The 11,780-nt window shown below is 45.3% G+C and overlaps 1 protein-coding gene across 1 annotated transcript; it reads right to left on the bottom strand.

Annotated features, from left to right (window-relative positions):
- Positions 1 to 76: 76 nt before the first annotated feature.
- On the bottom strand, positions 77 to 10,405 carry tdrd7a (tudor domain containing 7 a; the record flags this gene model as incomplete). The annotated part of the gene is made up of 20 exons (XM_079278594.1): positions 77 to 291; positions 964 to 1,124; positions 1,312 to 1,496; positions 1,840 to 1,997; positions 2,156 to 2,336; positions 2,809 to 2,919; positions 4,097 to 4,231; positions 4,362 to 4,445; positions 4,949 to 5,083; positions 5,160 to 5,371; positions 5,448 to 5,559; positions 5,746 to 5,938; positions 6,115 to 6,308; positions 6,767 to 7,537; positions 7,689 to 7,859; positions 8,260 to 8,312; positions 9,179 to 9,216; positions 9,561 to 9,675; positions 9,843 to 9,987; positions 10,202 to 10,405. 20 exons carry the CDS (start codon positions 10,403 to 10,405, stop codon positions 77 to 79), a joined length of 3,573 nt encoding a protein of 1,190 aa, XP_079134720.1.
- Positions 10,406 to 11,780: the final 1,375 nt, after the last annotated feature.

Genomic DNA, 11,780 nt, shown 5'->3' with positions numbered 1-11,780 from the left:
GGAAGTGACGTTTGGCTTCCAAAGTTCACCATTTTTAGAATGTTGGTTAATTTACCAACATGCATGAGAAGAGATCCTAGGACAGCTCACTGCTGATGTCTGCCATCATGCCGTGAATCCAAAGGTCCTTCTCCTCGAATGTAGTGTCCACCAGGAACACGGTCAACCTGCATTGCCAGAGTTGACTTCTGACCTCTGACACGCTTTCCACCTGAGCTACCAGCGCTCGGTCCTCCACGTGGTTCCTGAACAACATTGAGGCCTCCTCCGACCACTGGTGCTGCTTCATACCTGCAGAACAAACAGGGTGCTGGTACTCACAATGATAACCCGAGCTGCTTCACCGCGTGTTGTCAGGGTGGCATTCCACTAACCATAGTTGACTGGCTGATAAAATTCCGGAAATATTTAAGTTGGACATTTTCCATGGGAATTAAAAACGTTTTATGGGCTGAAAATGGAAATGCAAGGATTGTATTTGCTCACGCTGTATCTAATATGCAGATGATTCAGCCATGTTGTGAGTACGCTAGCTAGCAAGTGAACTCTTGGTGTTCTTTAAACTTACGGTTTAAAGTGAATAACCAATTTAAGAGAGAAATGTTTTACCACTAAAAATGAATGGAAATGAATTAAAACGACTCAATTAGCATTCTCAATCAAGCTAGCTACGTCCCACATGGTAACAGCTAGCTAGCAAAAACTAGAAGAAGCCGATAAGTTATTTATCGGTGTACTTTATTTTAGGCTGTCTGTTGGTTAACTGAAATATCAAAATATAGAATATATTCACTCCATATCATCAGAACTTACCCGAGATCATGCAGCAGTAATTGCTGAACATGTGATGGGAGAATGCACTGTGCGTGCAGTGGGTTGTAATTCTACAGAATTCCTATTTAATGGGATGCTTCGATGCAGATCTAACAGCAACGCTACTGAGAGAATTAGGAACAAACTCACCTGCAAGTTGTGCAGTGATGGCCTGGAAGGGCAGCTGTCTGAATTCCTCCATCAGCGGCCTGAGGAGCGTACTGCGGACCAGCTCATGTTTGCCGTAGTCCAAATCGAACACAGAAACCAACCCGTTGGCCAGAATCCCCTTCACCTGCACTCGGTACCAACTAGGGAGAGGCATGCGTCAGTAAAGCCATTAACCATCAGACAATAGCAACCTGTTACAATTCTAATGCTACGGTGATGTCCAAATCAAATAAACTAATCAAGAGGAAGAAAATAACTTACCAGGACATATTGTCCATGATAAAAAGGACCAAAACAGGTGTGATGCATCAGGTTTGAACCACCTACTGCTTGTCTATTTTGGCAGCGTAGATCTGTCCTTTCTGGATGTCTGGGGACGAGTTGGTCTGGTTATAACAGAGCATCATCTCGCCCATCAACACCACCAGCTTATGCAGGTCCTGCCATGGCTGCAGCACAAAGTAACCAGGGTGGCAGGCCACGGGCACAAACACATCCATATTCTGGCCAGGCTGAAAGAAGACGGGGAGAATGGCGTGTTTATAAGCACAAGGCGTTGATGAAATATTGGTTTCCATTCTAATATTTGAAGGCATTCTGGGGTTAGTTTATACCAAACAGCGGGCAGGTACGACAAATGAACTGTCAGCTGAGAGTCTGGTGACAGTGGAGTGATGGATTTGATCCACGGGCCATAAAGAAATATTTCTCTTGAATAGAAATCTACAAATTAACAATTGATGAGTCATGAAATTACAAGTGTGATAGTCAGCAGCCTACAACATGTATACTTTACATCTACCTCCCGCACATGACGAGTGAGCCCCTACAGAGAGTTTGTCCATCTGCACACACCTGGGGGAGCTCCAGTGGGGGAGGCAGCGGAAGAGGCGTGGCGGTCACATCTGGAGCGGATGAGACCTCTGCACCTTGAAGAGGTCCCGTTGAGGATTTGGTGACGGGGTTTGGGACCCAGCTGCTCAGAGTCAACTTCTCTACAAGAGCACTGAGACCTTGTCAAAAAAACAGGTCCATAAAGCTTCGTCAGCACTTTAACCTCAGTCACTGTGCTTCAATGCAAAATCGAAATAACAAATACTGAGTGATCGAGGGAAGCGTCCCACACCTATACAGGACTCTGTGTTTTATGTAGAGTCTTGTGCGGTATTACCTGAATCCATGCTGCTGCTATTGCTGGTGATTATGTTGTTGTTCTGGGTTGTGAGTTCCTGCCACAACTGGGACTGGGCCAGCTGATGGTTGTAGCTCTTGTCCAGCTCCTGACTGTCAGCACCAACGAAGAGGTACATGTAGACCAGCCGGTCCTCTTCATGCTGGTCTAACTTCAAGATCTAAAACAAGGGAACAAGGGGTAAAAAACAACAAAGAAACACATGAACAAAGTTAGAGGCCTTGAGGTGACTGTTATTGTTTTACGCTGTTCTCCAACAAGGCCTTACTTGTAAGTTTGATTTGCTGCGTTTACATTTGAAATATCAACACCACTCCTGCTACACTGCACACTGTTGTGCTTCAAGCAGTCAAGACTTTATTATAAACATAAAATAAACTGGCTACTTTATTTGGTACTCCTTTCTCATACGGAGTAATACTTTGTCCCCTAAACAGCCTGAATTCTTGAGTTCTTCGTGGACTCCTTAGGATTCCGGTCCATATTGGCATGATCGCGTCACACAGTTGTAGCACATGCGTCAGCTGCACATGCGTCCTGCGAATCTCCCGTTCCACCACATCCCGAAGGTGCTCTATACAATCGAGACTGGTGACTGTTCCAACTCGGATACGTGTTCAACTTTACGTTACCTTCATTTTACAGTCGTCAGAGCCCACGAGAGCCTCCTTCACCCACAGAACGGCCTCAGGGCTCCAGTCTCCCTCTGGAACTGTGACGTCAGCCAGGCGACATTTGATAGCCTGAAGAGGTACACAAAAATGGACATGGATTACTAACAATTCTATCAAACAACCACATTAGCATCTTTGGAAACAATGTTCATGAATATAAAAGCCTGTGTCCATGCCAAGTCTCTTAATTGAGTCCCTGTTTCTCTGTTTCCTTAGTCCCTCCCACCAGGGATGCACGGAGATACGCAAGGAAACCATACGAGGACAGAGGAAACAAGGACGTATGCTTTAAGAGAAATGAGACGTCCTTTCCTTAATAGCGTCACATGAAGAGACGTCCGTTTCCGATGACAGCGGATCAGCTGGAGAGACTTCTGACAGATTTTGTGTCTGCACACATGATCAGTGTACTTTTACTAATAAAGACAGTAATGCTCACTGCCAGAGTAGAGATGTTTTCTCTCAACTGCATTGAGTATTTAGACTGTGTTCTGTTTATAAGCGCAGGACCGATTTCTACCGACAGAACGCGCTCGTCTCATTTATGACGTCATTGTTAAACAACCCTGAATATGATTACGGTTTCTCTTGAACAATGGAATTAATTTATAAGGCTCCATGTTTCGGGGGAAATTGAAATGATATAACTCATGCGAGGGTGCTGGTAGTTAGAGGAGTCTACATTCCAGCCAGAGGGCTCCGCCCACTCCTTCAGGAGAGCATTGGGGTCCGGTATGGGAGGAGGCGCACCTGGAGCGGATCTCGTCATCGGGGAGGTGAAGAAACATCAAGCAGGAAACCACTGATCAGTGTATAACTCGTCTTCCGTCTGGTATGAAACTCCAGTGATATTTAGAAAAATCTGATCAGTCCGATCAGCTGCAGCGTCCAATCAAATAACTGATGAACAATGAGGGGGCGTGCCGGTCGCTAAAATACTTCCTGGAAGGCTGTTCCCGTGAGTCCTTGCTCCTCAGAGCAGAAATAAGAGCTTCAGTTTCACACGGTGTCCCCTGAAGCCAATCGGTGTAATTTTATTAGATTCATTTTTGAAAAACTGTTGGGGGTTGAAGAAATATCACTGTAAGCACAATGACAATCTCCCCGACTTCTTTGTCCACAAATCTTTGTGGCTTCAAATCAATTAGCACAGAAAGGATGCCTCGATAGGCTTTTGATTGGTTAAAGATTAAGGTGCAGCTACTCCCAAAACAGGCACACGCGAGAGCACACACACACAACTGACCAGTGGTGGGATGACGGTTAAGTTTTTGAGGAAAACATGGGGGATCTCTCGGAGATCGGTGACCTCTACAGTTGCTGGGACACCAAGATCAATGAAGAGGATCTCGATCACTCGGTTTCCGTAGACGTTGGTGATCTGAAAACAAGAGCAACAACAAAGAAATAAGACCTCAAACTGTCAAGTCAACAACGCAATACACGGATACTGTATGTCCAAAATAATACACGGTTTTCAAGAAAATAAATGAGAATGGTTCCGTTCTTACCTCCACTCTGGACCACTTTCCTTTGTAGCGGGCGAGACAGAACTTGCCAATGAAGGGTCTGGACACCAGGGACTCAGAAGTCATCTGGTCGGTATGATTAAAGAACACACAATATTAAAGACAGTCTACCTTTCCTGAGACGACTTTTGTGGTTGACATCAAAACACAGCAGCTGTGGGTAACACTGCATTTGTGAAATGGTAAAAGCCGATACATATACAATTAATAAAAAATACCACCTCATGAGCTAAAACTAGATGTAATTGGGAGCCTAACCATGAAGTGGTTTCAAGTAGAATTTTGAAGTTGATTCTGTATCACATCAGCAGCCAATGAAGGAATAAATCTGGCTTATCGGATTAGGAATCAGCGAAAAATGCTTCGGCTTTTATGAAGTTGAATATGACTGATCTTCAGCTATCAAAGGCACATCAAAGATTGGGGTGTGGCATCAATTGCAATGTGCTCGAAGGGTCTCAAAGATGTGTGGCAACAGTACTGTGACTCAGTGTGGGTTTACATCCCTCCCCCTTATCCTATCACATCTCCGAGGCAAGGCTCCCTAACAGAACCAAGGTCTGGTTAACCTGGGAGATGAAGAAGCTCTCCGTTTCTTCCAGGAACTTGCGGAGTCTTGCGGATCCTCTGCAGGGCAGCTGGCAGTAGACGATACCGTCTGCACACACATTTGTGACACACACATCCTGATAGGTGGCATTTACCTACAGGCAACAGAAAGAGTGTCGTTAGATAACGCAGGCGTCGCACTGTACGTGTAGTTAGCACCACCATCCTTACAGTCAGAGGGTTGCTCATGTTCACGTCCTGGAGAGCCTTCAGGCAGGCGGAGTTGATGTTGATGTCATCATCCTGCGATGTGTCGTACAGCACTACGACGGGCGTCTCATTCTGTTGACTCGACTCTAATGTCTCCATCAGCAGGATCTTTTCGACTGCCAGCTTGTCCAGAGAAGACAGCACCAGTGGATGGGAGCTGAAAGCCTCTAGACCTGGGAGAAAGAAAACAAAGAAGGATGGGAAGCAGTGGAGGGGGGGGGGGGGGGGGCATCGATATCCTCTATGTACCTGCAAGTCCAACACTTATAGCCTGGAAGGGCAGAGAGAGGAAGTCCTGGTGCAGCTCCAGCAGGTTAGTCCCACTGGTTTCCACAGAGGTGCCATGGTCCATAAAGTATACCTGGCAAACAGACAAAAGCTCCTTTACTACGGTAAACACTCAGCCACCCTGTCTTCTGAAAATTGCCACACGCTGCGTGAAGAGTGAAAGTCAACATTTCTGAACGGGGTACGTCACTAAACTGCTGAAACATATTCAACCCCTTGACGAAGTGAAACTTGACAGCCAGCTGACTAAATGAGTTACCGTGACCGTGTTAGGGGCCGTGACACCCATGACTTGAGCTCTCGTCAGCTCCTCTCCAGCCTCCCCTCTGACTGCTACCAGCTGACCAACAACGGGTTTGGACAGAGGATGGTGGGCGGAGCTTTGGCTGTAGAAAGAGTGCATGGCCTCCTCCATGGCTTCCTGGGCGGCCGAGTAGTTCTCACCTATATACCTGATAAGAGAGACAGACTTTTCTCAATCTGAGCACGGCAGTCTTCCAAGAGCGGTAACCCGTGTGTTGCATTAACAAAGCAACCACGAGTAGTTGTGTTATCATAAGATAGAAGATTCTGCACATCCAAGTAAGCTGGCTGGCAGACATTGATGTATGCTAGAATGATGTCTCACCTTACAGTCACAGCATTGCTTCTCTTGGCATCAACAATCAGAACAGAGGGGTACTGCTCTGAGGGAAGAACCAGAGAGGGAGGCACAGGATCCAGGACCTCCAGACCAGAGGGAGAGAGGTGGCTTCTGCACAGCTGGCCTTCGTGGCCTTGTGTGGCTTCCATGTCATCTCTTGTGGAGTTATACAGGATGGCCTGACCACAGCAAAAACAATCATGGAAACAGGTTAGCAGGACGGATGTCCCTAAACTCACCTGAAGAATTAAAGCTGACAGACAGCTAGCAACTCATGACGTGATGCGGCAAACACTTGCAACGTAAAGCGGCCACGCCCTCAATTATGCTCAACTTAAAGCCTTAAAATAATTTTAAAAAGGTAAGTTATAAAAAAAAATTTAAATCACCCCCTTACAGTTGTCATTAACAAGTAAATAAGCTATAGACAACAAAACTTTGGCCAAAAGCTGGGCATTTTAACATGGAGGTCTATGAGGACTGATATAAAGTGGCCATTTGAGGATCTGCAGTTTTTAGTTGGCTTCACTTCTCAGCACCAGACGTTGCTGCTTGGCATCAAGTGTGAGGACAACGAGACTTCAATTCTACTCGTAAGGACTTCCTGTAACTCTGGCGTACGCTCTCATTCACTTACCTTCTTCTTGTCATGCGGCATGGGGTACTCCACAGTGAATATATCCAGCAAAAGAGACAAGTTGTCCAGAACATGTTGGGGGAACGGCATCTTGTACGTGTCTACAAAGAGTTTGGGCAAAGCGTGGGCCCACAGACCCCGACTGTACTTGGACAGGAGCTCCTTTATTCTCTGACGCACCTCAGCCGACACAGAGGCCGCGGGAGATTTGGAGGGAGGACAAGGGGCAGAATCAGAGGTCGGGGAGAAGGTGGCCTTCAAAAGCGGTAAACTTGCCGGGCTTGGTTGGAGGGAGGAAGCGCTGGTCGACGCAGGGAAACTCCAGGTCGGGGTTAAATTCAGCGTGTTTTGGTTGTGGGTAGTCGTACGCAACTTCTGATTTTGTTTCCATTGACCGCTGGCATTAACTCCATTAGTTACACAGTTGGGAAGCTGTGGAGCAAGAGCCGGGTTGTGGGCAGGGCTGCGCAACGTGACTGAATTTAACGGTTTGCTGGAAGACGCGGCGACAGGTTGCGGAGGAAAGATGAAGGTTGGCTGAACCAAGGGGCTTTGGGGGGAACCTCCAGGTTTAGGGACAGGAAAGGGAGGGGACGAAGGTTGGTCGAGCGTTGAGGGACGTAAAGAAACGGGTGTGGTGATAGCTTTTGAATCAGTGGGTGACGCTGGAGGCATGTTGGTGGTGTTTCTTCTGGGAACAATACTAAGCTTGGGAGGCAGAGGAGGGTAGGTTAGGCGGTCAGCTCGGTTGGTGTTGGTAGGTTGCTCCACCTGTGAAAGATGAGCAAGAGATGGAACAAGAAGGAAAGACATTTGAACAATTCAAAAATATCAAAAAATATCTCAAATATCAAAGAAACTTAAGACTCACCGGGCTTCATGATATCAAATTGATCGGGGGTATAATTATCTGCTGACTCACCATTATGATGTGTGTCCACTTCTGCAGATCAATGAGCGCCTGAGGGTGGAGCTTCTGACTGAACATTTGACTGTAGACCGCCGACAGTTTGGACATCCACAACCCGGTGCAGTACCTCTTCAGGAGCTGAGTTATTCTGCTCTGCACCAGCTCCACGTCATACAGACAAGACTGTTTGGGGAGATGTCACATGGATGATCACTACAAGCATGTCCCTGTGCTTTTCTGATTGAGTTTTCTCATCAAATCAATAAAACACTAAATAGTACAAAGTATTAAAAGAGCAGATGGAAAACAACCGCTGTGATGTCACTGATTGGGGTGTGGCACAAGTGCTGAATACCTAAACATAATGCGAAACTAAAATAAACATGCAAGAAGCTCGTTGGTGAGAGCTCGGCTGACGTGTGAACTCATGAATGTAATATAAGTAAATATAAAAGGCACGGATTAACCCTTTGATTTAGTCTCAAAACATTTTTATTGGTGATGTAAATACGACCACACAAAAAGCAATGCACTGCAACTCAAACGTACGATGTCGGGTAAAATGAGAACAAAATGATGGTACCTGGGATTGGCCGAGTCTGGAGACTTGTTCAGGAGGCTTCTCTGTGGAGGATTCTACGAAGGAAGAGGGACAGGTAAACAAGTGCTGACATCAGCAAACACAGTGCAGCAGATTGATATTTAGTCTCGTTAGCATAATCCGATGTTTGTTCTGGCAGTGTTGCCCAATGTTGATATTATAACTGATGTTGACATATAGCAACTAAGTGGATCAGTGGGACTTTTAATTGATCACTATCAGCCGTATAAAGGCCACTTTGTTCCTCATGTCTGTGATCCGCCAGTTGTCAAAGCCCCCCAACTGCACTCATGTCATCGTCAAACGGAGACAAATTCAGAAATATGAATATAGCAGCAAACAACGATTTGCTGCTATATTCCTCCTCTATAAAGATATAGAGGAGGAATGAAGACGCTCTCCCTCTGTGTGTGTTTGAATCCGCTTCAGCTTCTCTGTGCTTTGTTTATGTAGCCATGCATGCGCGTTAGTGCCACGTGAGTCAATGTGTGCGTGCCCCATTGGGTAGCTACTCGCCACGGCCCTCGTACGGCAGATGCAGCAGAAAAACGTCTTCTCTAACCTATATATTAAGCACAGACCCGCCGGTCCACCGGCTCAGTCGTCACCATGTTGAGAGCTGTGCGTCCCTCAATCATACGATATGCTCCGAATTATGAATTTAGCACCTAAAACTAAATTGTTTTGGATCGATTTAAATGTAGGTTGTCTTTTGGCCGTGCAGCTCGTGTTTAGCTCGATTCACAGTATTAACAGACGTGGCTTGGAATCGGGGGCAAAAGTACATTACACCCAAAACCAGCGTGTTCTATAAATGATCGAATAAAGCAGATTATATTTAAAGGGAATCAATTAAATGTTGTGACATTGATAAAGGACGCACCAAGAAGGTCCCACTTACCTCTGGGCCTCTGGCAGTTTGCCACGTTCGTCTCTTTCCTGTTGGCAACAGAGCAGTCTCTTGAGCATATTGTGCTTTTCACAGCAACGCAATACAAACACCCTGCACTATTTGTTGTAAGTACGATTAACAGGTAGTGTTAGAACGCTGGCTTTTATACTTATCTACTTACACAGAAAATGCACAAGTACCTGAAATGAATACTTAACAACCGAGAACCAGGTGATTTAACAGAGCTGATTTTAGCTGCATGTGTATGTTCACCTGTCTGAACATGTGTATGTTCAGAGAGAACACAATCAAAAACTCTGCTTCATTCATTTTGGATATTGTGCAACTACTGCTCATTATTTCTCGATTAAAAAATGTTTGTTTTTTTTACCTGTAGTCTTCAGAGGCACTGCAGCCTCTGAAGCCACCATGAGACCTAGAACGGTATGCTGGCCAACTAGAGGCACCGAGAGCTGAGGGTTGGCGGAGAGAGGACCGTGGCCTCACTAAATGCACGGAAAGATTGAAAACAGGTCGCGCAGGGTGAAAGGAGGAGGTGGGACACAGAGAAAGGTTAGAGGTTAATGTTTGCGCCTCTCATCCCTCGTTTTCATGAATAAAAAAGCAGAGATAGCGCCCTGATGTAACAGAGCGATCAGCAAGTGTCTCCTACCGTTATGCATGTACGGGTTTGAAGGTTTGAATCTCATCTTGCAGTTGACGAATTGGGAGCGACCGGATCTCTTGGAGCTCTTCTGCTTGGCCACAAGCTCAGCAATGTGAATCGTCTCTTTACACACTGTGGCAAAGCATATTACCTACAGAGTAGATTCACTGTATCGTTAGAAATTCACAAAGTGATGCATACCGTATACGGTTCAGCAAATTTGACAACCTACAAACAACTTTTTTTATGTTGTAATGAGTTCCTCAGTTTTGTGCAGAGTATCAGTATAGCAACCAGCAATATAACAACCAGGTAAAAAATGGTTTTATAGATGGGTAAAGTTAAGAAAAAGAAACAGCCCTTACATTGCCCATGCGGTACTCCAAGCGGACCACAGAGGGGATGCTCTTGAGGTAGTCCTCCATGTTTGAGAAACGAAGCGTCCTCAGCGGGATGCTCTCTCCGCACAGTGACCGGTACTCTGACTGGAGGGTGCTGATGGACACGCCATCCTTGCTGGACTGGAGCACAGACCGCAACAACTTCTTGATGGATTCGCTGTCCGACATCCTGGGAAATTTGCAGTAGAATAGAAACAACAGACATGTAAAATCAGTGGGGTTAGACCAGCTACATTTTCTCTTTCTTTTTTAACGATTCTACCATGTAGTTTGGAGGCAGAGATTTAGGATTTTCTCACCAATGTGAGATTGTAATCCAACCCTGCTTGGGGGGGGGGGGGTAGGCAAACTAGGTCAACGACGTCCTGACGCAGTTTCACTCTTTCAGGCTCGATTTCAGATTCTCAAAGCAACAACTTGATGAATTTTGGTTGTTTTGTGCGTTTTCTTCCATGTATTATCATGTTGGTCATATTGCTGCGAAGCGTGCAAACGTTGGAGATCCATTATCGGACTCCAATCTCCCCGGAAACAACGGGTGTTGAACGGCCCAGCTAGAGACGGACAACGTGGCGCTGGCTAACGTTAGCTGTTAGCTAGCATGAAATTAAGTTGTTGTTTTTTAGCGGCCCGCAATTAACCTTTGGCAAACACGTGACGGCAATGAGCAAGTGCGTTAGCTCAACTTTAACGAGGGCCAAATATGTGTCCTAACTTACCTGTGATTTTCACGAGTTAACGTTTGCCAAAGTGCTGTGGTGTCTTCACTGTCACCGCATTCAAAGTGTCGCGCACGTTTACGCCCACAAGTTCAAAATGACGTAGTCGGTTAGTTCGCCTTTTAGACCAACGTTAGGATCACGTTTATCTAATTAGCGTTTATCTAATGTGCACTTTTTAGGTGACCAACGAGTCCGTTGTACAGAAAATAGCCATTGCAAAATATGCTGCTTTTAAGTGCTGTCGGAAATTGTTGCATTCGAAGTTAGGCACCATGATTAGCTAGCTAATATTAAAAACATGAATGGGAATCACATCTTCTCTTTTTGAGTCAAGCACGGCAATGCAGTTTTTTTTTTTTTTTTCCAACTGAAAGCATTTGTTTGTGCAGCAATTTACAATATAGCAGCTAGGCACACATTGAAATTCAGTTACATTTTATAAAACAAACGTAGAATGAGTTGTGGCTCACATGCATTTCATGAAATCAACATTATGAGACAGAAAGATGGCCAGCTTCAGTGCACCACATCCATTTGTAGATTAGATGCTACAGAGGTTAAGTTTAAAGCTCAAACTTTCTTTAAATTACATCCGACTGGAGTAAGTTACCAATAATGAATGATCCTTCTGAGCTGATAGAAAGGTGTCCGAATTTGATCACATTAACTAGATTATAACTCATCAGTCAGATGTTGAAAACACCACAGTACTCCTCCTACGACATGGAGAACCACTAAACTGGACACATATACAATTTTGGATTCCAACAGATATATTTATTTACTTTAACATGATTACAATCGATGGAAATATTTCTTTA

This window comes from Melanostigma gelatinosum (genome assembly GCF_949748355.1).
Source record: "Melanostigma gelatinosum genome assembly, chromosome: 11".
NCBI classification, from domain to species: domain Eukaryota; kingdom Metazoa; phylum Chordata; class Actinopteri; order Perciformes; family Zoarcidae; genus Melanostigma; species Melanostigma gelatinosum.
The sequence above is the reverse complement of the archived record's forward strand: the minus strand, read 5'-3'. Positions and strand labels throughout refer to the sequence as shown.